The following is a 26,053-nucleotide window of genomic DNA, read 5'->3' on the forward strand; positions in this document are numbered from 1 at the left end:
TGACTAGGAAAGTGTGCAAGGCTCCATTTCTCTGCTAACTTTATGGCCACAGCCAAGTCTGCAAGAAAAGTCTCAAGTGTGGAAGTTTAGGCATAGAATAAAGTGTTAAGCAAGGAAAACGGGGAGGGTAAGACAGATGAATTAGCACTTAGAAATTACATCAACAAGACACCACGAGAAACTAAAAAAAAAAAAAAAAAAAAAAAAAAAACCCCACTGGAAATGGGTTCTGGATGTATGGTCTCAGTAAAGCAAATCCAGGCAGATTGGCCCTCAGCATGGGGTCATATGCCTTTATCTCATCCTGACTACAAGTGTGTCCAGTTTGACCAGAAGTCTCTCTGGTAAGTGGTAAGTCTCTCCACAAGCTGGTAGGATGAGAGTGAGTGGAACACAGCAGAAGAAAGTAGAGAGTTTTTACATCAATCAAGAGAGACCCCTCCCACAGGCCCTCCCAACAAGCTGTTCTCATGTCTAGTAGAATAGTCTTTGTTACAATTACTGATTAGTAGTTCATGCTAGTACTTCCCTGTTCTTCTTACCTTTGACCCTAACTAAGGCAGAGACAGGCCTCTGAGTGCTTTGGTGGAAGTTTCCACCCAAGCCTCCTCCCCTGGGAGTTGCCTCAGTCCAGACTCCACCTGTGAGACAGCTCACCAAACAATGACCTCTCCCCAGAGATGCTCAAGACCACTTACTTCCATAGGGTATTTAAACTGCTCCCCAGAGAACAAACACATCGTTTTCCAGTCTTCCTTCCCAGTCTCCTCTGGGGGCATGGCACTGGAAGGCCACCTGGGACCATTGGTATCCATTAAACCTGGGCTTTTTCTAATTTGGTTTGATATGGTCTGATTTGGATTATTGTGTAGGCAGAGAGGGTTATTGGGCCACAAAATATCTTTTCATCTGGAGGTCCCACCCAGGGGGCTGTTTTTCTCACCAGCCCAGGGTCACATGTTGGGAAAACACCCTTCTCCCCTGCACTTACTCTCTGCCAGGCTAAGATCAGCTTTGTCTGGGTAAGTTCTGAGTTCCAAGTCATTGCCTTTAGAAGCTCAGGGCCTCATACGATTCAGGCTGTCCTGCAAAAGATGCGACCATGCCAGGCTCCCGACCTGAACGGGACAAGGACCTGATTTATACCTGTGGGGTTCCTTTATCAGGTGACCTCCTACTAGGGAATTTCTTATACCTCTGGGTTTTTTTGTTGGTTTGTTTTGTTTTTGTTTTTGTTTTTGTTTTGACCCAAAGTCTACCACAGTGGACACATTACACTTGGCTTTGAGTTCCGAGGCCTGGCATGGACTGAAAATAGGTACACTTACAATTCTAGGCGTGATCTCCAAATGGGCACCAGCGGCTGGGGTGCCGCTTCCACCCAAACACTGAGCAGATGTGTTTCCAGAGCAAAGATGGTGCCTGGTCCTTCTGATGGTCCATACACACTCTTCCATCATTGCTTTTAGCAAATTACAACCCATGTATTTAAGACCAGGTACAGTAGACCAGGCTACTTGGACTCTATCCCAGCCACTGAGGACACATGACTTGTTTGTGACTCAATTCCCTCCTGTACAAATGAGCTAAAAAGATGGTTCTGTGTGAGTCGTGATAGTAACAGATACGTAGTTAGTGTTCAATCGGCGTCAGCTTCATCATCACCAGCATCATAATCACCACCATCTGAGCAAGCCGTAATACTCCACCTCAGTTTCCTCTTCTTAATTCAACTGCTTGCTCATTAAGATCATATATGGTCTTGACATCTTTGACTCTCTATTCTGTCTTACTCACTCTGTATTCTGGTTACAGAAACCTCTAGGCCCCAAGTCACCTCTCAGGACACTCAGTGTGTGTGTGTGTGTGTGTGTGTGTGTGTGTGTGAGAGAGAGAGAGAGAGAGAGAGAGAGAGAGAGAGAGAGAGAGAGAGAGAGAGAGAGAGAGCAGGGGAAGGAATTACAATTAGCCAAAAGAAAACATAACCAGAAAATTAAGTTCTATGCAAACACATCATCCAATGTATTTCAGAGACATAGACATCTTCGCCTGCCTTGCTGTTTGAGGTGAGCCACGTGAGAGCTTTTAACCGTTAACATACCTGGCAAAGAGATAAAGAAAAACATCTGATAATAAAAGGCCAACTCTGCTTAGCTCCTTGCCATAGAGCCTGCTGTCCTTTGTGGATGGGTGAGCAGAATAATGCAAAATGAGAAAATGGGGGAAAGTCGCGGAAGTTAGAATGGGGTGTCAGAGAAAGGCAACCATGAAAGCACTGAAAATTCAGAAGGGGCAAAAAAAAAAGTGAAAACAGGAAATGCAATTACTCTGGTCAGTGGTATCCACTGAACCCAGCCTTTCAGATAAAAAGTGAGGGTCACATGAAGACTGTACCCACATAGGTATATTTATAGAATGCACTAGAAACTGACCGCATCAGTTCTTTCTGGAAGGAAACATGAGTGGTTCCAGATGTGGAAAGGCGTTATTACAGAGGCTCCCTTTGTCTTTCAGAGCTATGTGGATATAATTAGTACTCATTTCACAATGGAGCGTGTGTGTGTGTGTGTGTGTGTGTGTGTGTGTGTGTGGTGCTGGAGATGGAACCCAGGTCCTTACACACGCCAGGGACAGGCTCTATGAATAAGCTACACCCCAACATTTTAAAGACAGTCGTCTGAGAGGGTGAACAGGGGATGATCATAAGATCAGACCTGCAGCTGGTCCTGCTTTTATCAGTGCCAAGCTGCATGGCTGCTTACAGAAAGCCCCCCAACTTTCTAGGCCTCTTCGATTGAAACAAAGGGAAAGAACTTGGTTTCCTATGAAGCTCCAGTTCTCAGCTTTGGGGATTGTAGTGCGGCAGCCAAGTAGCTTCTGCCCCTGTGCAGATGGCGGTGAAGCCTTTCTGCAGACATGGATCCTCTGGTCTTCCTTCTGGGAGTCAAAGGTCCCCATGACTGATTGCTAGGGTACGATATCAGCTGTGGAGTGGGAGGAAGAGCACAGGAAAAGGGAGCGCCGAGAGCTTAGGTAGGCACACATAGCGACGATCACAGAACATGATGGAAGGCGCAAAGGACAGAACCACAGTCACAGTGTCAGGCCACGGGGTGAGGGATTAGTAAATAAGTAAGCGTACATACGATGAGCCACAATCACAGAGAAGTCTTTCTCAGTCTCTTCGCACCAGTGAGAGAAACTCCACTGCAACTCTTGGACAAATGCTCAGGTCCTGTGACGGTACAGGCACCTCCAGGGCTCCAGGATTGCCAAAGCCTTCTGCAGCACAGGATAGGGCAGTGTAAGAGCAATGTGACGCTTTGGGCACAGACTGGGGAGCTCAAAAGAGGAGAGAAGTGGGAAAGGGGAGGAAAGAAAGGACGGCAGAACCACTGATAGCCACAATGGAGAAACTAAGAGAAAGAGCAGGGATGTATGTTTGCAGAGGAGCCACAATGCCCTTATCACCCATTGTCTGTGAGTTCTATCGCTAAAAGCAAAGCGAGCTAATTCTGCAGTATCGTTCTAAAGGAAAGTATACTTAGTGTTTTAGGTCAGAACACCAAGAAGTCATTGTCCTGGGACTGCCTGGCCATCAATATCACCCCCACAAAATCCCAGATGTAAGAAAAAGGTATCTCAAGATACCTGGAACAAAGACCAGGGGTAAGAAGGGCAAGACCCAGTGCAGGATTTGTATGCTCACAAGACGAAAGGCTAGAGACTTCAGCATAAGGAGACCAGCACTCAGCACCTCCACCCCCACAGCAGAACTATGCAAGAAACAGTCGAAAGAGCCAGGGACACCTCCAGCGGAAGACAAAGCAGGCTGGAGGACATCAGGCAACTGGAGGCAAGGGTCCCTTCAGCACTGAAGGGCTGTGATTCATTCCGTAGAGTAACTGAGGTTCCCATATGAGAGGAAGATCTGACCATTTTGTAAGGCTCTCCATGAAAGAGGTCCTAGGAATGGGAGAACTTCACCAGAAGGGTTTCACCCGGAGCTTTAGGGCCTGGGAGTAAACAGGAACACCAGTGGTTTCGGTGAAGCTTGGGAAAGACAAAAGAAGTCACTGATCTTATATTCTATTGTCTTACTGCAAAGAGACACTGTGACCAAGGCAACTAATATAACAGAAAGCATTTAATTGGAGCTTGCTTACAGTTTCAGAGGTTTAGTCCAATTATCATCATGGTGGGGAGCATGAAAGCACAGTCGGGCCCTGGAGCAGCAGCTGAGAGCTACATCCTGATCTGTAGGCAGAGTGTGGAAGAGACACTGGGCTGGGCTCGGATTTTTGAAACCTCAAAGCCCACCACAGTCATAAAGAGAGGTAATTGACAATGTGGCCTCACACACTTATCGGCCCCAAACTTAGGGGCCAAGGCAGGAGAATGAGAAGTTCAAAGTCAGACTGGGCTACAGGGCAAAACCTTCCCCCAAACAAATAGAAACCAAAACCAATCAAAGTCTTATTTTAAGGCAGAAAGGAACTTATACTTGTGGTGGTGGTTGCAGTCCAGGATGTGGACTGACCTTCCTGCCCTGCACAGGACATTACACAGGATGTCAGGTGCCAGGTGTGGATTTGTAGATGCTGGATTGATAAGGAAGCAAACAAACAAACAAACAACAAAACAAAACAAAACAAACAAACAAAAAACACATTTCTTAAAAGCTTATTATATTGGGTGTCATAGTGCTATATTTTTATTTCTTGGTGGAGAGGGTGTGATGGTCAGCTTATATACAATCTTATTCATTTGTTTGTCTGCCCAAGAAAATCCACCAGGATTGGACAGTTATGACATAGGAGTCATTGTGCAGGAGGAACAAGGGGTTGAGCCCAGCTCTTTGAATGCAAACCCTGTTCTTCTGCTTAGTAGTTGTGTGGCATTGAGGGAGCCTCTCTGTGGTAAAAAGGTCCTCTTTTCTGGAATAGATAAAAAATAATATTTTTCTAAGATTAAACACTTAGAACACTTATGAAACTTATTTTAGTGTAAAACCTTTGGAATTATCCCCCCCTTTGGCTTAGCAAGGATGATGATGGAGATGGTGATTAGAACCCAGTTCAAATCCTGCTCCCAGCTTTAGTTCAACAACAGTAGGAGGATAACCAAAATTCCTTCCCTAAAGGACTGGAGGTGGACATAAGGTAAAGTATATGTTGTTCTACGTTTGGCATGTAATTTTTTTTAGAAATACTCTTCCTTTCCCCCCTCTATTCCCCTGTATCACTGGGGGGGGCTCTCATCAATATGTCTAGACACTGAGATAAGAGGCAGGGACATAAGTATGACTGAGATGTATGTAGTTCTTGTTCTCAAAAGGCTCAGAGGCCTCAAGAAAGACCTAGACATATACAGTGACACTGTGCTATGATGATAACCATCACGGGGACAGCAGCACAAGGTGTTGGTGTGTCGGGATCATAGCAACAGAAAGACCAGTCAACAGAATACACCAAGGGAACCCTCCCTTGGGAGGCAATGGAATTTGGAGGGAGAATTTTGCTGGGCTGACCAAAGTACTGAGGAAGGAGGGGTATCTCTGTTACCTAGGGGACATGCTGAACATGCAGTCATCAAGAGGGGCACTATCTTTGCTTGGAGTCACATTCTCTGTTTCTATGCCAAGACCCATGGAGGCCTAAGCAGGATGTCTCCATTGTCCATGATGTCCATTTGGAGGATGGACAGGGGATACAGGGTGAAGGTGACACTTGGTCAACCTACAGTGGCACGTGTACACCTCGAGGAGGAAAGGACCAACCAGAATGGCTTTTGACAAAGCAGGGCATTGTGCCACTCCAGAGTAAGGAAGATGGGAGATGCCACACGCTTGTGATGTCTGCTTCAACATTAGCTGCATCCAGGCCCCTAGGCTACCACCTTGACCAGAAGAAGTCCCTGAATTCCTGGGCAGGAATCCTGCATCCAAGACTGTGGTATCATAGCCGGAGTTTTTGTAGGGGCTGCAGAACACTGACGCCTGCAGAACTTCCTCCTGACAACCAGCTGACAGACTCTCAGAGAAACCAGGAAACCAGATCTAAAACTGAACCCCAGCACTGCCCAGCAGTGACAGTTCCTTCCCAAGGCATATGAGCCAGGTGGCAGTAGCCTGTGCCTTTATTCCAGAGGCAGAGGCAGAGGCAGGTGAATCTCTGTGAGTTCCAGCTATCCTGGTCTACAGAGTGAATTCCAGGTATACAGAGTGAATTCCAGGGTAGCCAGGGCAACATAGAGAAGCTCTGTCTCAAAAACAAAACAAAATTAAAATTAATTAATTAAAAGACAAAGGGTCTTCAGGTGTGTGTAGCTATGTGCTTGGGTATGAGCATGGACACCTATACACACAGCATGCATGTATTGTCTGCATGTATACTTGATTGTGAATGCATGAGTTATGAGTAATAGATGGTTGTGTATATTTGTATCCTGTGTACATGTGTACACACAGTATACAATGTGTATTGTGCATATGGGCAAGATATATGGCATGCATGTTTATTTGCATGTTCCTTATGTGTCACATATGTGTCACATGTATTTGTGCAGTTGTCTGAACCATGCAGGACTTGTGTATATGCATAGTGTGTGCCTGTGTATGTGGACATGTGTGCTATTGTATGTACATATGGGTGTGTGGCTGAGTGAGAGGGAGGAGCTCAGAGACTCTCTTCTCCAGAGCCTAGGTAGAGGAGTTGCTCCATGGAAGGGAAGCCCCCAGACCAGTGGGGAGAGCAAAGCCACTCTAGCCCTATTTGCCTCCTGCGTGGAGATCACAGATCTGGCTGAATCAGCACTAAAGTTGTGAATTCCTCCTCTTCCCAAATATTCCCTCCCTGGGTCTCCTATCCCAGAATTCTGATGTGCCACCCACAGGGATATCTGTCTCCTCAGGGTCCTTCATGCATTGTATCTGCTCTCAGGAATGTCTGGAAACCCTTTTTATCCCATAGTAAGGGAAGACAGAGGGCTGCCTGTCACAGTGATGTTTAGAAAGTCTGTGTAGAGTCCTATGGACCCCCCCTGCATACCCAGGCAGCCACAGGAGCAGGATCCCAGCCCTATCTCAAGGTCTTGAAAGAGGTCTTGTTTTAGTCAGGGTTTCTATCTTTGTGACACAACACCATGATCAAAAAAGCAAGTTGGGGAGGAAAGGGGTTTTCAGTTTACACTTTCACCTTGCTGTTCATCACTGAAGGAAATCAGGACAGGAACTCAAACAGGGCAGGAACCTAGAGGCAGAATCTGATGCAGAGGCCATGGAGGAGTACTGCTTACTGGCTTGCTTCACACAGCTTGCCCAGCCTGCTTTCTTAAAGAACCCAGGACAACCAGCCCAGGGATGGCACCACCCACCACTGGCTGGGTCCTCCCCCATTGACCGCTAATTGAGAAATGCCTTATAGCTGGATCTCGTGGAAGTATTTCCTCACCTGAGGCTCCTTCTTCTTTGATGACTCTAACTTGTGTCAAACTGACACACAAACCCAGCCTGTGGAAACCTCTTGAAACAAGACTAAAGATGACAAGACCCCATGGGACATCCAGCTAACTACTGCTCAGCTGTGCTGCCTTGGGCAAGCCCTGGCCTCTCTCATCACTTCGGAAATGGAGCCTGTTGTAATCACCAACCTCATTCAGTGCCCCAAGAAAGTTAAGGCAGAATATTTAAAAAGGCAGCATCAGAGCCGGGCAGTGATGGTGGCGCACGCCTTTAATCCCAGCACTTGGGAGGCAGAGGCAGGCGGATCTCTGTGAGTTCGAGACCAGCCTGGTCTACAAGAGCTAGTTCCAGGACAGGCTATAAAGCTGCAGAGAAACCCTGTCTCGAAAAACCAAAAAAAAAAAAAAAAAAAAAAAAGGCAGCATCAAAGGGTTCTAAGTGTCCAGGAGTTAGTGAAAGGATTGGGTGCTTCTGGGAGGGAAAATGGGTGGGGATAATGGAGGCTCTTGTCTAGGGAAGTTGCTCCCTTTACCACCCTTTCCTTCCCTCCACCTCCAGGGAGAGACACTTGATAAGTTTCTAGAGGCAGAGGGGAGGAGCTGTCCCTGCCAGAAGTCCTGTAACTCCTCCCATCAACTGAGCACATAGTCCTTTCTAAAAATCCATACACATGCAAATCAGAAACTACACCATTCATACCTAACACCAAGGATATGCATATGCAGAACATACAGCCCATCATAGGCACTTTTCCACTTATGACACATCCCAGCAGCCGCAGTACATCACCCGCAGGCAGTTTCACGAATTCAAGAGTTTGGCACAAATGCCCGTTCGCCTATAAACAGTTCACATCCTACACAGCTCCTGCACGACACTGCACTCACACTTGCTCAAGTGCCCACGCTGCACAGCCCCTTCTTTCTCTAGCCCATCTCACACGCCCAGGCGTCCCTCACTTCTTTGCACAAGGTTGCACATAAACACAATGTTTTTACTACTTTCCATCTCTTCCACAAGCCGGCACAACCGGCCACATCTGTGCTCTTCTTCCCCTCTCCCCCGCAACTCCAGCAAGAGGCTTCCCGCTCGGTGTGCAGCGGCCACAGTGGCCAGGAATTAAAATGCAGCAAGGAGGAGCCGGGAGCGTCAGCACCGCCTCTCCAGGAGCGCACAGCGCTCGCCGCCGCCGCCGCCGCCCCTCCCGCCCGGAGCCGCGGGGCCAGCCAGCGCAGTAGCAGGTGCTCAGAGCCCAGCCGCGCCAGCCTCGCGCGGCTGCTGCCCAAGTTCGCCCGGGGCCCGAGGAGGGCCGGGCCATCGATAGAGGAGCGCAGCCGCCGCCGTTATCACTGCCACCGCCATCGTGGACTTGGAGTCTTGAGAGGAGACCGGCCCACGGAGCAGCGAGCTCGGATCAGCAGCGAGTCCGGATTAGCCCCAGGTGGTGTTGCCTAGGCTCCGCAGTTCCCAGCTCCCGGCGCCTGGGGAGGAGAAGAGGCAAGGAGCAGCACAGCTGAGCTTTTCTGGAGACTGTCCGTACCGAGTGGGAGAAACGATAGTTCCCCGGAACCAGCAACCTTGGCGGGGCCCGGCAGCGAGTGGCTTTCCGCAGGACTCCCTGAAAAGCCCCCGGCCCCAAACCACACTAGACACCTCACGGGACTCAGGAATTGGACTTGGAGAAGCCTGGGAACGTCTCGGCGGAAGGCAGCCCCGGTAGTCGTGAGAAAGAAGGGTCCTGGAGGAAAGGGAAGGAGGAAGTCGCCAGTTGGCGACCACTCACCCCAGTACACACCCACCCCACCCGCCGAGCCTGGAGCCGCGGAGCGCCTCTGGGGGCGCTCGTTCCTTGGCGCCTTCTCTCGCAAGTCCCAGCGCCTCTGGGCTACGGGCCAGACTGGTGGGGTCCCCGGGACTGTCCAAACCAGGCATGGTGGCCCAGTGGCCCCTCTGTCGAGATCAGTGTAAAAACTGGGGTTAGTCGGTGCAGGGGGACTCAGCTCAGGGTCCCCCGAGGTCCAGGACGAGGGGAGGACGGCGGGCACAGCGCCCAGGGATTGGAAAGGCGGTTCCCACTGGGGCCCCTCCGGAGGTAGTGCCCGGTGACTCGCATCCTCCTGGAAGACTCGGGGCTAGCAGAACCTGGGAGGCACTCGGGAGAGGCCAGAGCCAGGGGCGGCGGGCCGAGGCTGCACTCAGTCCCGGGCGAGCGCCCGCGGAGGCGGCGGTGGCAACGCCGGGAGGGCATGCCGCGCCACCGGAGCTCCTGTCGGGCGCAGGCTTCCCTGGCGCAGGCTGCGCGCGGCTGCTTCTACTCCCACTGCTGCTGCGGACTCCCATGGCGGCTCCGCCCGACCGGGGCCGCCGCCGCTGTCGCCAGCCTCGGGCTGAATGAATGAGTCGGAGCGGCGGAGCCCGGCTGCCCGCGACCGCGCTCACCGGCCCGGGACGCTTCCGTATGGCCCGCGAGCAGCCGGCGTCCGCGGCGGTGGCGGCAGCCAGGCAGCCCGGGGGCGACCGGAGTGGCGATCGGGCACTGCAGGGGCCAGGGGTCGCCCGCAGGGGGCGGCCGTCACTGAGTCGCACTAAATTGCACGGGCTGCGGCACATGTGCGCGGGGCGCACGGCAGCGGGAGGCTCCTTCCAGCGGCGGGCGCTGTGGGTGCTGGCCTTCTGCACGTCCCTCGGCTTGCTGCTGTCCTGGTCTTCGAACCGCCTGCTCTACTGGCTCAGCTTCCCGTCACACACTCGAGTGCACCGCGAGTGGAGCCGTCAGTTGCCGTTCCCCGCCGTCACCGTGTGCAACAACAACCCGCTGCGCTTCCCGCGCCTCTCCAAGGGGGACCTCTACTACGCGGGCCACTGGCTGGGGCTGCTGCTGCCCAACCGCACGGCCCGCCCGCTGGTCAGCGAGCTGCTGCGGGGCGACGAGCCGCGCCGCCAGTGGTTCCGCAAGCTGGCCGACTTCCGCCTCTTCCTGCCGCCGCGCCACTTCGAGGGCATCAGCGCTGCCTTCATGGACCGCCTGGGCCACCAGCTGGAGGACATGCTACTCTCCTGCAAGTACCGGGGCGAGCTCTGTGGCCCGCACAACTTCTCCTCAGTGAGTTGCCCTCCGCGCGAACCCGCCCTTTCTGACCCCGCGCTTCCCAGGAGTCCTGAGGCTCTTAGTTGGGCCCCTAGGGACTGGACACCAGGCCCCTGTGAGTGTCACCGTTTCCTGACTGGGTGTCACCGCTCCTCAGTGCCCAGGCAGAACCGCTCTTGAGTCTCTTGAGTCTTCAGGTGGTGGGAAACTTGAGCTTAGCTCTGTCTAGGAAGTCACCTTAATACTTAATACTGTTGGGTCCAGTGTCAGCCCCCGAACTCCTCCCTCTATTATCTATGACTCCAGCTCTGAATAGGGTTCATGGGACTCAAAGCTATTGCACTCTGTCTGGGCTTTAGAGTTGTCTTAAATGGAGGCTTGTTGTCTGTGAGGAGAACAAACAGAAAACCTTTCAAAAATAGGCTAACAGGAGAATCCCGCAGAGTTCTTAAGATAGTTTAAGATCCCAAGCAGTTTATGGTTTCAGAGTTCCACACAAAATGCAGGAGGAAACTCCCAGAAGGTTAACGAACACCAAAGTTGTGGGCCCCCTTTGAGGAAACGGCACCGCTCTGCTGATTTGGAGAGTCGCTGTAGAGGAGCTCACCAAAGTTGTGGGCCCCCTTGGAGGCAGTGCTACCCTTCTGCTGATTTGGGGAAACGCTGTGTATGAGCTGGGACTCCGCACCCACCCATCTCACTCCCTGCCATCCCTGTAAGGTGTTAGTGTGGGTCTTCGTGGTTGGAGGAATAGCCTGCAGGTGGGAAAGTTGGGGGGGGGGGGGAGGATCACGAGTGCAAACAGCCAGGGCCAAGAGAAGCTGTGCTAAGGATTTGTGAGCCATTTGCTGCGCGGCTTCCCCCACACTGTGGGTCTGGAGTACGCAGATGTCAGGCAGAAGGTAGCTGCCTTGTGCAGTCTGTCTCAGAAGAGCTCTGGTGCCAGGCCCCAGCGTGGTGCGAGCCCGTCCAGCATTTTCAGTGTAAATGCCCCTCAGGTGGGCTCCGGCTTTTCTACCCGCGCAGGGAAGGTTGGTGTGCGTTCGTGGGCAGTACTGGCAGAATGCTCTCACCTGATGGTTTTGTCGCTAACAAAGCTTTTCCCCGGATGGCAGACTTGCCACGGTTTCAACAGGTGTTGGGTTGATGCCATTTCGCCGAGGACTCTGATTGGCTATTCTGGTTAATTTCTTGTCTGAGATGCCACCCTCGGCTTCAGTCTTACTCTGTTGATTTTTGCTATCGGAATATAGAGTAACTCTGAATTATTCCTCTCTATCGCATTCCATGTTTGCGGGGAGGGCTTTTTAGCTGCCCTTCAGACTGTCTCCCACCTGAGACTCTCTGCCTTAGCAAGCAGGGAATGCTGTTAACATATGCTTCTACAAGGTTTCTTCCAGAACCTCAAGCATAGTCCATAGAGGCCAAAGAATTTGGGCAGCAACTCCTGTGGTCAGTCGTTTTTTGACTGACCACTGGTGAACAACCTCTAGGGCTAGACTGAAGTTCAAGGTTACATCTAAGTATCAGCTCTAAGTTGCCTGACATACAGCCTTGTCAATGCATTGGACAATTGGTTTTCAAGGCATATTGAATTGCTATCTGACGCCAGGATTCTCTTCTGATATCACAGCAGACCTGAGCTAGCAATGGCTTTCATTCCTATATTTAAAATGAGGAGTGAACTGCGAAGAGCAGTCTCATGCTGGAAATCAGTAAGTTCAAAGTCTAACTTAGCATGAAGTCACCGGGAACCTTCCTCTCTGCTCCTGGGCCTAACTCCTATCAGAAAAACCTAAGACTCTTGTCTCCTACCCTGACCACCTACCTCCCTGCAAGTCCCATGCCTTCTCAAAGTTAGGAGAATGGAAGAGGAGCCATCCCAGGTGGCTCATGTAGATACAGTCTAACCTAACTCTGCATGCTGAGGACACACCACCTGGCTTCAGCATCCGTGGCAGGCATGGGCACGAGTTGTATGGGGCAGGAAGTAAGGAGGTGAGGACAGCAGGGTCCTTCCACGGGAGCTTGCTGTTTCTCCCAATCGGGATTTTTCAGCCACACCCACTGAAGGGAAAGTACTACTTCCATCCCCAAAGGCTTGTGCCCTAGGGATTCAAAGTGACCCTGGTGAACTGTGATTTGGGTTCTGACCTGGAAGTTTCTAGCCCTATAAGAAGGCATGCTGTAGGCTGTTTTTCCACCTGTAGACTTCAGAAACTACTTCAGGGGAGTTCGTGACACTGAGCACACCCATCGGGAAGGCTTTCCTCTAACTGCCTTTGCCATCCTTGGTGGAGTAGCCCAGTAATACAGAAACTGAGGGCAGGTATTCTTGGGTCACATACATGGCTGCTCAGATCCCGAGTCTATGAGTGTGTGTCTGTGGTGTGTTTGTGTGTGTGTGTGTGTGTGTGTGTGTGTGTGTGTGTGTGTGTGAGAGAGAGAGAGAGAGAGAGAGAGAGAGAGAGAGAGAGAGATTTCTTTGGGTTGGAGCCTTTCCACCCCACTAAGAATCACCAAAATAATAATAAATATTATTATTAATAATAATTAATAATAGCAACAGCCAGCTTTCTTCCCATTCGTCTCTACTCCTCTGTGCATGTCACTGTACCTGCTAGGTCTGTGCTTTCCTCCTCCTTCAGACAAGGGAAGGAATTGTCTAGTTTTACTGCTGTCTCCGGCTCCCAGCACAGAACCTGACACATAGCAGATGCTCAGGAGAGGCTTGGGAAATTAGTATCTTCATGAGGTATCTGCAGGATCATCTGTCTTCTTGGGTCTAGGCTGGCTCCCTTTAGCATTTCTGGTGGGTACCTGGCAGCCTGTGGCTTGAGGAGCAGGCCGTTAAGCAGTTACCAGGCACCCAGATTCCCAGGTTGTAAGATGATAGATAGAGCAACAAGTGAAGGGTGGAGCTTTTACAGGAGACGTTCCGGCAGTGTGCCAGCTGTCTCTCATTAGTCCCGCGGTCTGAAAACAAACACCAATGGGAGAGAAATTTATTGCCCAGGGCAGTCCTTTGGGTTCATTCTCCAGGCCCATTCTGGGCATGTTCACGGATGGCTCTGGATTTGTTAAACTGGGCAAGGTTTCATCACTCGGCAGTCAGGCAGAGCAGTGCCCGCTTCTGAAAGCCTGCGTTGTTTCCCTGGCATTGGCCATGAACCTCGGCTCTGCACACGCTGGCTCCACTGTAGCTCCTGGCAGTGGAGACAGAAGTCTGGGTAGGAAGCAGAGCTGTGAGGCAGAGCTCTGAGAGCCCTGGGGCTTAAAAGAGGAAGAGACAGGCCAATGCAGGGCAGGCTCTACTTCAAGAACAAGGGGCCGTTGCCCTCTCTGGGAAACAGCATGCTTCAGGGGAAAGTATCAAGCAGACCTGGCCTTGGACTTTAGGTCTGTCCCTTCCTAGCAATGTTCCCTCAGCAGCCACTTTGCTTCTGAGCCTCCAGTAATAAGTTCTCCTTCTGAGATATAGGAAGGATATGTATGTATGTATGTATGTATGTGCAGTGACTGAATTGTGCCTGGATGGTAGTGGATGCTAAATATTCAGGAGACATTGTTACAATATAATGAAAGAGTTAGGCATGGTGTACTGGTACCTGGTGGTAAGAGTTACTAAGTATTATCACCATAATTATGATATCTTACCATGACTGCTTAACTGAGGGAGTTGGGTATGCTCATTCTTAGCTTAGTCACCGAATCATCCAGTACCTATTATATGTCAACTCTGTGCCAAGGTCTTTACTAGACATTGGAGATAGAAAATTGAATAAGGCTTGGTAAATGCCCTTTGGAAACCTGCAGAGAAGCATGAATTAGCATCAAGAGCATTCAGTGTGGACTCAGAAGTATCCAGATCAGACTGGTGACCTCTGATGGCTTTCTGGAAGAGGTGACATTTGAGATGAATCTTGAAGACTAAGCAGGAGAGCAAAAGGCAAAGGAAATCATGCGCAGACAAGAGAGTGCAGGAGGGAGCAGGAAGGGGTGAGATTGAGCAGATGCCTTCTGGGCCCTGGGACCAATTCAAGGTAGCTGGGGGTGAGGTGGTCCTTGAAAGGTCCCAAGGCAATGGTATGATTGTGATTGGTACCTGGGGGCCCAGCTAAAGTTTTGAAATTTGCAGTACAATTCTGACGTGCTTTTCTTTTGGCTGTTATGCTGTTGTACCTGTGTCCCGGTACCTACCTTCTGCCCTCATTTCTAAGTCCACTGGGGCTATTTCCATTCATACCCACCTACATCTTATCCCCTTTTCTGTAGGAGCTAACCTTTAGTTCAGCTTTGGACCATTCATACATGCTATAAGCCAAGGAAACAACATTTAGTTTTTTGAGCACATTTTGCCACATCAAGCCAACGGTCTGTTATGAGCCAGCAATGGGAAACAAGAAATGATTTCAGTAACATATTGTTTGAAATCAGCAAATTCTGTTGAAATGCTGCTAGGCCAGGCAGTCTAGTGGCTGTGAGGATAGATAGCTTTAGGGAGTAGAGGAAAAAAAATACTTCTGTCTTCATAGAAAGAGGAATAAATGAGCTACTACATGTAAAGTGCTTAGACCAGTTTCTGGCATCAAGCAAGCATTCAATAAATGGGAGCCATTTCCATTTTTATTACTTGCATGAACATTTACAGTGAAGGGCAAAGGCAGATAGCATCGGGCATCTCTGACAGACCAAACCCTGGCTGGCTTGTTGCATGTCATCTTAATAGTAACCCTGGACAGTCTGTGATAATCCGTGCTTTATAAATGGAGGAAATGTCACCCTGAGAGGATGTGCAATGTGTTTCAAGTCAAGAGCCAATGGGTAGTAAGGCCAAGTCAAACCGAAGTCGCCATGACTGTAGGAGCCCATGCTCTCTTTGCAGACTGATGAGAAGGGAGCAGTGTTGAAGAGGGGACAGGGGGCATTCTGTAGAAAGACCAGTCCAGCCTCAACTTGACCCTGGCCAGCTGTGTATCTTTGGCCTCAGGACTCTCTTCTGCAATAATAGGATATGAGCCAAATGGCTAGTGGGACTTAGCAGCAGAGTTCTCCATTCAAGTGGGCAGTCAGGGGGAAAGAGAGCTCAGATGCTGCAGATGGCTGGAGCTTCTCAGCCATCCATTCCTTTTTTTTGCAGAACTGAAACAGTGATTATGGGGCAAACACAGACATTATTGAAGAGCTGGAGACAGGACGGTGATTAAATAGACATTTATACAAGGCACATGGAAAGACCTCTACCAGTTATTTGACTTCAGGGAAATTAGTTTAGGGAATCAAACATAAACTCTATCCAGGTCTGCAGATATCCAAATTGACCCACATCAGGCTAATTCTGATAGTGGCTATTTGGGGGCCACTGTGGCCGGTCATGAAGGCATCAATCAGACGTCTTCCCAATTGAGAAGGGCTGGAGCAATAACCAGGCCATTTTCTCTGTATGTGCATAGCTTTGACCCCACTGATTTGGTTGGGTAGATACTCAAATCCCGTCAACCAAAGCTCAATAAATACTTACTGTGTGCCAGTAACTGACCTACCAAGATGATCATAAATCTAATCTGTTCCTGGCAAAGAGGTTTGCAAAGGTCAAGGGGTTTTATCCTTTATTGTTGGCTGTAAAAGGAAGTCCCTGCCATACCAAGAATGGGACTGGGATCTGTGTCAGGTACCTGTTCCATGAACCACAGTCTCCTTTATCGGACTCTCTAGAGCCCTGTGGCACCCATTTCTCAGATCAGGAAAGCAAGGCTCAGGGGAATCACAGGTCACACACGAGAAGGCAGCCCAGTCAGATTTTAACCAGAGACTGACCCAGTTCTAAAGCTGCCGGCTCTCGGGTGTTGATGAAAATCAACCTTCCTGGAAGGGGACGGCTCAGTTCCCAAAGTCTTCATTGGAAGTACCTACTGCTGGTTGGTGTGGACCACAGAAGTCAGGCTGAATTCCATGACCTGCACCCCTAGAGGTAGAGATGACTCTAAAGAGTGAGAGCCCAGCCTGAACTTGCCATCCCCCTGCTCCGGCAGCTGCATACAACAGCAGCTTTGTGGGAGGGAAGGGGCTCAGGAGTAGGAAGTTCTCCTGGTGTCCTGGTCTGCTCTGAATGGCCTTTTTCATTCTTTCAAGGACACCGATGACTTGAAAACCTACAGGTTGCCAAAGTGAGCTCCCACTCAGACCGGCTCTAACAAACAGATGACTCTGTCATGATCAGAACATGAACTGTTGGTCAAACAAACAGAGACGGAGGATGCGCCGAGGAGTTAGCTCCCCTGAGCATGTCAACGGTCTCCCCAACACACTTGTTTTCAATGTTACCTTGCTTACAAAATTGTCTCCTCAGATTCCCACACACATTTACTGAGTTCCTCCTCTCTACAGGGCAGTTTCACACCCATTGTTTTATTTCCATCTGGCAGTGGGCCAGACAAGAAAGTGTCCCTTTCTCCCTGTTACAGACAAGGAAACTGACGTACGGGTAGGTCAGTACCTGGCCCACAATCATGAAAAAGAAATGTTGATCTCAGGGTTCCAAAGTCAGCATTCTTTACATTGCACCATAGCCATTGCCTTTGGACCAAACAAGCCTGTATCTCTCATCTTCCCAGTCTAGGAAGGAAACCATAACACACATCCCATCTCGTTTACCCCTGCAGTGATGGAGGACACCTATTGCTTGACGACAGACACCAAAGAAGGAAGTGTCTTGCCCAACATCACACACGGGAAATAGAAGAATAGGTAAAATTTGAGTTCAGTTTCCCTAAGAAACATTATAGGTTGAGCTAACTATTACATGGCAAGATTCCTGGGGCCTCCACACAGGCATGCTGATTTGATAGGTAGGGACAGGGCCTGGCAAGTATTTTTCGCAAGCTCCTAATGACGTGGACGGTGCTAGTCTGTGATCCACTCTTTGAGATGCAAGGTTGTGAACGTCTTGAAGCTCCGGCGAATCAAGGGGAAGCCACTGGTGCAGCTCTCAGTCATGCCAGTTCCCGGGCTCTATAAAAGTCTATTGGGGAGCAGCATTCTATTGTGGAGAAAAGGTCTAGGGAGGAACGCTAGAGTCACTGGGAAATGCAGCTGCAGCCTCTGCTATAGCAAATCTGGGTCAGTAGAGGGCTATGGGCCCAGCCAGAGCATCCACCAAACCAAAGTGCCAAGCTACCAGCGTTGGTATAGCAGAGGTTGCCCCCAATCAATGCTGCTTCCTCTGCTGCACCTGCCTCCCAGTTCCCTGGGGAGCTTGACACACACCCCTCTCTATACTTCCATCTCTCCTCTACTTCAGGAGGAAGGCCTCATAAAATTCAAGTCTCAAATGCCCTGAGCAACGGCTCCATGAAGTTGCCTGTGTCCCCCTCCCTAGAGCCTGTGACTGTCTTACCTGTACAGACTGGATGGAATAAGAATTTGACATGAGATCATATTGGGTTATCTGGGTGAGCCCATTGTGATCATAGGTCCTTGTAAGTTAGAAAAAGAAGGCAGTCTTGGTGGTGCAAGCCTGTAATCCTAGATACATGGGAGGCTGAGGCAGAAGGATCATAACCTCAAGGACTACCTGGGCTACAGAATGAGTTCAAGTTCAGCCTGGGCAACTTAAATGAGAGTGTATCTCTAAATAAAATGGAAAAAAAGATGGCTAGGGATGCAGCTTGCTGATAGTGGGCTTGCCTGGCATGTTCGAGACTCTGGCTATAAACTTCGGTACTGAGGAGGGAAAGGAATTGGGAGGGAGAAGAAGAGAAGGAGAGGAGGGAAGAAATCAGAAAGAAAAGACTGGATGTCAAAATGTGAGATTTAACCCCTGCAGCAGAGCTTAGTCAAAGACAGAGATTTGAAGTGATGGTTTTGAAGACAGGGGAGGTGGCCATGACAGCAGCTCCTAAAAGCTGGAAAAGGTAAGAAAAAAAAAAAAAAAAAGATTTGCTCTGAGACCTCAAGGTGAAGCGCAGCCTGTGGACACCTTGACGAAGGCCAGTAAGACTCGAGGCAGACTTTTAACGGCTGTGCTAAAAGATGATAAACATGTTCCCTGTATCGAAAAAAAAAAAAAAAGCCAAAACACGTGGTGTTTGAAGTGACTACAATTTGTGTACTTTGTTACAGAGAAATCAGAAGCTTGTTTCAGCCAAATGGCTTCAGAAATATAAAAGGTGTTCTAGTACAGGCCATCCTCCACGGTAGTGAGCCAGACTGGGTAGTTAAGGACCAGGGCCTTCCTTAAAAAAACAAAAGAATTTGTAACAAACACACATCTGTTTTCCAGAGAAGCATGGGCATAATTTAATTATACTTACATTCGTGCAAAGCTTGGGAATTTATTCCCCGGAAACTGGGAAAAGGCATTGGGCTAAAGTGGATCAGGAGGAAAGAATAAGGCAGACTCAGGTTCAAAGCCCAGCTCCTCCAGGTGTTAAGTGGGTAGCTGATGGGAACTGCTCATCTCATTTGCAAAACCCAGATCATAACCCCCATGTGTGGTCATTATGAAATTTAAATCTAGAGTATTGCTCTATTACAATTTGTTTATCGAGAATCAATCATGAACTAGTGGTAAAATGTGGCTGTCATTACAGAAAGTGTGCCGGCTTGGGTACATAAATGCATCACAGAGAAGTGTAGTAGGTACTACTGTCTTCCTCAATAGGTGACAATCACACTTCTTCCAAAAAGGTCCTCCAAGGCTCCAGAGGAACAGCCTCCTACTATGTCACACGTCGTTGTGCAAGTTTTACATCACATTTCTCTGGGCAAGCCGGTGCCTTTAGTATCAAGTTCAGAATTAAAATTCAGAGTGGGGGAGGTGAGGGGATGACTCAGTTGGTCATGTGCTTATCAAGAAAGCTTGAGAAACTGAGTTTGCATTCCCAACACTCACATAAAACCCCATGTGGTAAGAGCGGCTGTAATACTATAGCACTGGGGACAATCCCTGGAGCTTGCCGGCCATCCAGCCTAGCCAATCAGTGAGCTGTAGGCTCAGTGAGAGACTGTCTCAAAAAAAGATGGAGAAATAATTAAAAAAGACACCTGATAGGATCTCTGTTTTCCATGTATGCCTGCAAATACACGCACATGCTCTCTCTCTCTCTCTCTCTCTCTCTCTCTCTCACACACACACACACACACACACACACACACACGAGAGAGAGAGAGAGAGAGAGAGAGAGAGAGAGAGAGAGAGAGAGAGAGAGAGAGAGAGAAAGAAAGAGAAAGAGAAGGGAGGGAGGGAAAAGGGAAAGGGAGAGGGAGAAGGAGAGGAAGAACAGAGAGAAGGGGTGGTTTAGAGGGGAGGAGAAAGGACTGGAATGGCTCATATTGCTCTTGTAGAAGACCCACATTTGGTTCCCAACACCTGCATCAGTTAGCTAATGATCTCTTGCAACGCCAGCTCCAGAGTCCTTCTTGAGTCCTCTGTGGGCACTTGGGCTTATGTGTGAGCGCATGCGCGCACACACACCCACACACCCCCCCCCCCACACACACACATTAGAAATAAAGTGAATCTAACACTACAGACGGAATCAGAGAGGGACGCCGAGCTGTCACCGAGGCACTGGCGATTCACTCTCAGCCTCAGCGTGCGTCAGCTTGCCATGCGTGGTTTCTACCCCCAAAGTGTCAGATTCTCCCTGCGTGAACTCTCTCTGTCCCACATCTGTATTCTGGCCACCCCTTCTGATTCTGATGGCGCATTTGATCTGAAAGTTGTTGATACTCTGATCTCTGAAAGTGAAGGGTTTAATCTTCTCTTGGAACCCCTCCCAACAAAAATTATTTTCCCACTTCGAAATGGCACGGGCATCCACTGTGAACTCTCATCCATAAATCTGAGCCTACTGCCCAGGAAAGTAGATGAGGTTTGATTCTGCTTCTCAGCACAGCCTCACAGAGCAAATTATGGAAAGAATTTGATTTATAGAAGCACCTCAAAGGCTCTGGAGTGAGACGCGTGTTTATTCACTTTATTACCATTTATTTTACACTATCTCTTTATGCTCCCTGCACATGCATTTGAAGGACTATTTGGATAGATGCTTATGGCCTGCCAGATTGCATGGCCCTGTCAAGGCACATGGTCTTCTTTGGGGAGACTGTCAATAGCTCAGGCTTGGGGGGGGGGGATCCTCATTACAGTGCTGGGGCAAAGCCGGGCCTTATAACTGGCAAGATGGAGATGTGAGCCTGAAGTTTCTGCCTGAAGTTTCCCAGCTCTGTGCTTGTGTGGTACACACCCAGCTGCAAGCGCGGGATGCAGGCAGGCGGGCTTGATTTAAGATTCAAATATCTCAGAACAGCTGGGGATATTTAGCATCGCAATAATTACATTACATTTTTGACGGTACATGGAGTGAGAGCCTTTTTTTGGGTTGTTGTTGCTGCATATTCTATGAGCATCCGATATCTAAGCCAGGCATGGAAACCGAACTACATTTTTCACATCCAAAGAGTTTCATTTTAAAGATCCAGCCGAGGACAATGTCCCACCCTTTGATCTTTACTGTGACTTTAGAGTGGCAAGAGCTACGTCCTGTTGTCTTCCACAGCCAAGGAACTCAGACAGGAGAGCTGTGGTGCTCAGGAAAGCAGGAAGTGGGTGGGAATGATCAGGCACACCTGTGCACCAGAAGTGAGGGTGTGGACTTGGCAAAAGTGACGTTGGTACGATGCTATTGATGGGCTCTGCAAAGCCAACTGAGTTGAAATGAATTGGCAGGAGGAGGGACGATGAGAGGAAGCAAGAGGAAAACCTACTATGCACGGTGTGGAGTGTCCCAGGCTTCCTGTCTGCTTTGCAACACTGTCACCATGCCCTTGAGAGAAACAAATTCAGAAAGAAGAGACTGTTGGTTGGTTGGTTCGTGCTTTCTGAGAGTTGCTGTCCAGCATTATGGAGAAGAAGGCACAGCTGACTTCATGGCAGCCAAAGCAGAAAGGGCTGTAGGTAGCAGGGCTAGAATCATCCTTCTAAGACCCACTCCTAGTGACCTATTTCCCCCAACTAAGCCAAAGGTGCCACAGCCTCCCCAAAACGCAGCAGCAGCAGCAGCAGGAGGAGTACCCAAAGCATTCACCTGCAGGAGACATGTCGGGTTCACACAGTAACACTCTACCCCTCAGAACAACATTTCTTGAGCATTAAATCCCATTGCACCTGTTTTACAGAGGAAGAAACCAAGGCTCATGGGGAACACGATGCAGAGGATTTCACAGACAGCATTATTTATCTTGTTTTGTTTTGTGGGTCTGGTTTTGTTTTGCTTTTGAAAGAGAGTCTTCGTGTAATTCAAGGGGCCTTGAACTCCTGATTCTCCTACCTCTCCACCTGTTGGGCGATGGGATTTCAAGTACTCACTAGGCAGCAATTTGAATGGTGAATTTGTATCAACCTCTAGCTAATTCATTCTTGGCCTTCTATCACATTCCAAGGCTCTTAGCTAGCAGGTGAGACAGAACAGTTCCCGTGCACCCTATGACCTTGGCTGCCATCTGTCCTTCTACCCCTGCAGAGTCAAGAGTCCATGGCTTTGAGCAGAGTGCCAAGTCACTGATGAGCCACTTGCTGTTACAAAGGAATTTTCCAACATCCAGGCCCCTCCTCAAGCTGCAGCCTTCCCTGAGCACCCCATCCCTCTCACCTGTCTGTCCTTAGGGCGGGGCTGAAGATGTGCTCACAGATTCCTGGGGTCAGGCTTTGTGCTTTAGGAGAGAGTGTGCTTCTCCACCTGCACCCTTATCTGTTCTTGAAACCTTTTAATCTCCTGTGTAACTGATCAACGCATATACACATGAAACAAAACAAAAATTGTAGCACGAGTAATAAAAACCAAGAGACAGATACTGGGGTTCAAGCTGAAGATCAGAAAAGCAAAGCAGTCAACCACTAGAGAGCTCTTACCTCTACAAAATTTTCATTCTGAAAGGAGAGTGAGTTCTTGTCTCATCCCGCCTTAGATTCCTCTCAAGTGCTAGGATTAAAGGCGTGCACCACCATCACCCCTCCTCTATGGTTAACTAGTGTAGCTGCTAGGATTAAAGGTGTGTCATCTCAAGTGCCAAGTGTTGGGATCAAAGGTGGGAGCTCTGTTTCTCTTTCGAATGATTTAATCCATTCTCATGTAGCCCAGGGTGGCCTTGAGTCCTGGGATTAAAGGTGTGTGCCTCCACTTCCTAGACTCTAGTGGCTTAGCTCTTCCCTCTGATCTTCAGACAAGCTTTATTTATTAAAACATAAATAATATACCACTATAAAAATACTTTTCTTTTTCATTTTTCAAGACTTGGTTTCTCTGTGTATCTCTGGATGTCCTGAAACTCACTCTGTAGAGCAGGCTGACCTCAAACTCACAGAGATCCACCTGCCTCTGCCTCCCTGAGTGCTATGATTAAAGGCGTGCACCACTATAGCCTAGCCAAAAAATACTGTTTTTAATTATACTGCCTCTTTTCTGTGGTTCTACCCCCCTGCTCAAAGCAGCTAAAAAGCAAAGGAGTCTAGGCACATCATGAGATCCTTTCCTTTCGTGGTCTTGGTTGCAGTCAACGTTTCCCAGCCCCCATCCACTGTCATCTTTCTGAGGGCAAGGACCACAGCTGCCTAGTACTTGGTACTATGCTGTATAGGCAAATCGCCGTCTGCCCATTGTGGTGTTGAAACAGAAGAGTCAGTGCACCACAATACATGTGTACTTAGACCTTCATTCATTCTACAGAGTTATCGGGAGTCCACATAGGTCCGGCACGGCTTGGCAGTCCAAGGGTATGAGTTCAGCCATTCCTCATAGAGTGCTTCATCTGGAGCCAGGCTTCCCCAGTCTCCCTGAAGAACAGAAGAATTGGGAGGGTATAGTTAAAACTCCCTGGCCAGCTGAGTGTGGTGGCTCATACCTGTAATCCCATCACTTTGGAGGCCGAAGCAGGAGGACTTTCTCAAGTTCAAAACCAGGCTGCTCTACAGAGTGATTCCTTGTCTCCAAAACAATCAATCAATCAACCAAAAAAGAAAAAAGCAAGCAAGCAAAAGCCCAGGCCCCAGCTCTCAGCTACTGAATCAGAATGCATAGAGAAAGGACCTAGTTTTTATTTATGTCCTTATTTATTGCACTGGTAACCAAACCCAGGGCTTCATACATGCTGGGCAAGTGCTTTGCCACTGAGCTACAGCTCCAAACCTTTTTCAAATACTTTGTTCTGATACAGGAGTCTCACTAAACCAACCAGGGTGTCTTGAACTTACTTTGTATCCCAGGCAGATCAGGATCTTGGGATTCTCCTAAGTAGCTGGGACTACAGATCTATGCCACCCGGATCTGGCCCAGTGATATATCTTTAACATGCATAGGATGGAGGATTTTAAAGAAACATTGTATGTTGAGGAGTGGGTGGGGCCATCAACATCACAAGCGAACAAATAAACAATCCTAAACACTGTAAAGAGAAAAGTTTCAGGGCCAGGGATCTATCCAGTGGGGTAGGAAGGGGGTTCTTGAAGACAAGGAGCAGGACAGGATTGGTATCTGGGGAAGGGACATCTGTGCTGAGACCTGGAAGGTGAGAGGGGAAGCCACACAGGGATGAGGGGGGAGAATTCCATTCTGCATGGAGCTGGCAAGCCAGAACCAGCATGGGAGAAGAAGCATCTGCCTCCTTCCTTCCACGACTAGCAAATTCAGCTTCCACGGCTCTGTCCCTTGTTCTTTGTGCTGTGGGTACATCTGGCTCCTGCAAAGTGTGGCTGCCTCCCTCACCCACACAGTGTGCGGGAACAACATGACTCTAGCAGTCTGGAAACACTGACCCCCTAGAATGCTAATGTGATGGAGCCTGAAGTCTTTAGGCAGCTCTCCTTTCAAATGGGAAAATGCAGCCCTAAGACTCCAATCACCAGTTCCCATGTGGGGGGCAGCTCGGTGCTAGGGGTTGACTTAGTCAGGGAATCTGGCATCCTGGCCAGTTAGCACCTCCTCCTAGGTTGGCTAGTCTTCCTGAGGTCAGAGGTCTTTGGCATGTAGGTCCAGTCCCCTGAAAAGCTTAGGCCTGGATGCTGCTCCTGTCCCTTTCCCCAGACTTTGTGTTTCACAGAGAGCATGCAGATCTTTCATTTCCACTCATGTTCATAACCATACGGTATAGAAAAGCAGAGTGTAGCACCTGCATTTCACAGATGGGGGAAATGAAGGCTTGGCTTGACCAGGGTTATCCAGCTAGTGCAAGAGCCAGGACAGTGCTGGGCTATAGTGGGTGGTGACTTGCTCTCAGAAGTCTAAATGTATATCCTTCTGCCGGTGTCAATATTCATGTCACCTCTTAGGGAGCTATTGTCTCTTGTCCCAGTGGAGGGCATCGGAAAACCCAGTCAGGGTCTGTCTAACTCCCCGAATCCTTGGCTGAGAAGTCCCACTGAGGTTCCTGGGTTAGCCAAGCAGAGTTCCTTGAACTTTGGGAATTCCTATGTCCCCGAGAGTGACCCAGGAATGTTACAAAAGTATGGGCTCTGGTTCCTGCATGCCTGACAAGCTCTCAAGCGCTGCCTGTACCACTTGGTACCAGCCTACATTTTATATAGCAAGTTCTCCAAGGCCTGGGAAAAGGTCAGCTTAGACTAAGAGGGAACACAAGGCCTCTGACTGGGACGGCCCTTGGCTACATTTCAACCCGCCACTGTACTCAGCACAGTGGAGAATCACCCCTCTTGGACAGGCTTCAAGGCAGGGTCCTCTTGTGCTGAGTCGCACCCTAAGAAGCTCAGCTCCTTCATCAGGCTGATGCTCCAGCTCTGGGTTCTTGCTGCTTAGAGATGTGCACCCTGAAGCAACTGTGAAGTCACTGTGAAGGGTACTTCCTCCTTTGTCTTTGCTATGAAATGACTAGCTCTTGGGAGACCATGTGGATGGGGAAATGGCAATAGAGTCCCCTGCAAAGAGGAGCCGCCAGGTACTGCTGCTTCCTCCTCTGTGTGTGTGGCTATCAGGGACAGGTGGAGGGAATAGAAGGAGGAATTCCTTCGTGATCACAGTCATCTGCGGCTGCCTTTGAGCCGTGTGGTGCTGAGGGAGCTGGGCTGTGGCAGGCCAGTCCAAGGTAAGGCAGGCAGAAGCCTGTGCTTTTGTTGCTGACAGCCCTTAGCATTACTTAGGCAGCCAGCAAACCCTGCTTTTGGACTCATTCATTCCACTCACTCATTCATGCTCTCCTTAGCTGATTTTGTCACTTATTCTTTTGCTCTTTCTTTTATTTATGCAACTATTCACAGATTCATTTACTCATTCATACATTTATCTAGTGCATTCTATAGACCAGGCACTGTGCTGGCCTCAAAGGATAGTAAAATGAATCCACTCCAAGGCTCAGTCTCTTCGTCCCTGTGGGATCCTGTAGCAAACCAAACAACAGACAAGTCCCCCCAGTAGCTTTTCCAGTTCAGTGCTGAAAAGGTGACTCAGATAACCATTTTGTTATCTTTAGTCTGCGAGTCCAGTTTATCTAAA

At 49.2% G+C, this 26,053-nt stretch overlaps 1 protein-coding gene across 2 annotated transcripts in view; it reads left to right on the forward strand.

The window, feature by feature from the left end:
* Asic2 (acid sensing ion channel subunit 2) overlaps window positions 1-26,053 on the forward strand; it is a 1,088,892-nt gene that overhangs the window by 805,964 nt on the left and 256,875 nt on the right. The window contains exon 1 of one of the 2 annotated variants that reach the window (XM_038327506.1): window positions 9,858-10,565. The exons of the other annotated variant lie outside the window; for it this stretch is intronic. Coding sequence (XP_038183434.1) covers window positions 9,858-10,565 — 708 coding nt within the window. Of the gene's footprint in view, window positions 1-9,857; window positions 10,566-26,053 lie in introns of those variants that run through there. 2 annotated transcript variants of the gene reach the window in all.

Source organism: Arvicola amphibius, chromosome 4 (assembly GCF_903992535.2).
Source record: "Arvicola amphibius chromosome 4, mArvAmp1.2, whole genome shotgun sequence".
NCBI lineage: Eukaryota > Metazoa > Chordata > Mammalia > Rodentia > Cricetidae > Arvicola > Arvicola amphibius.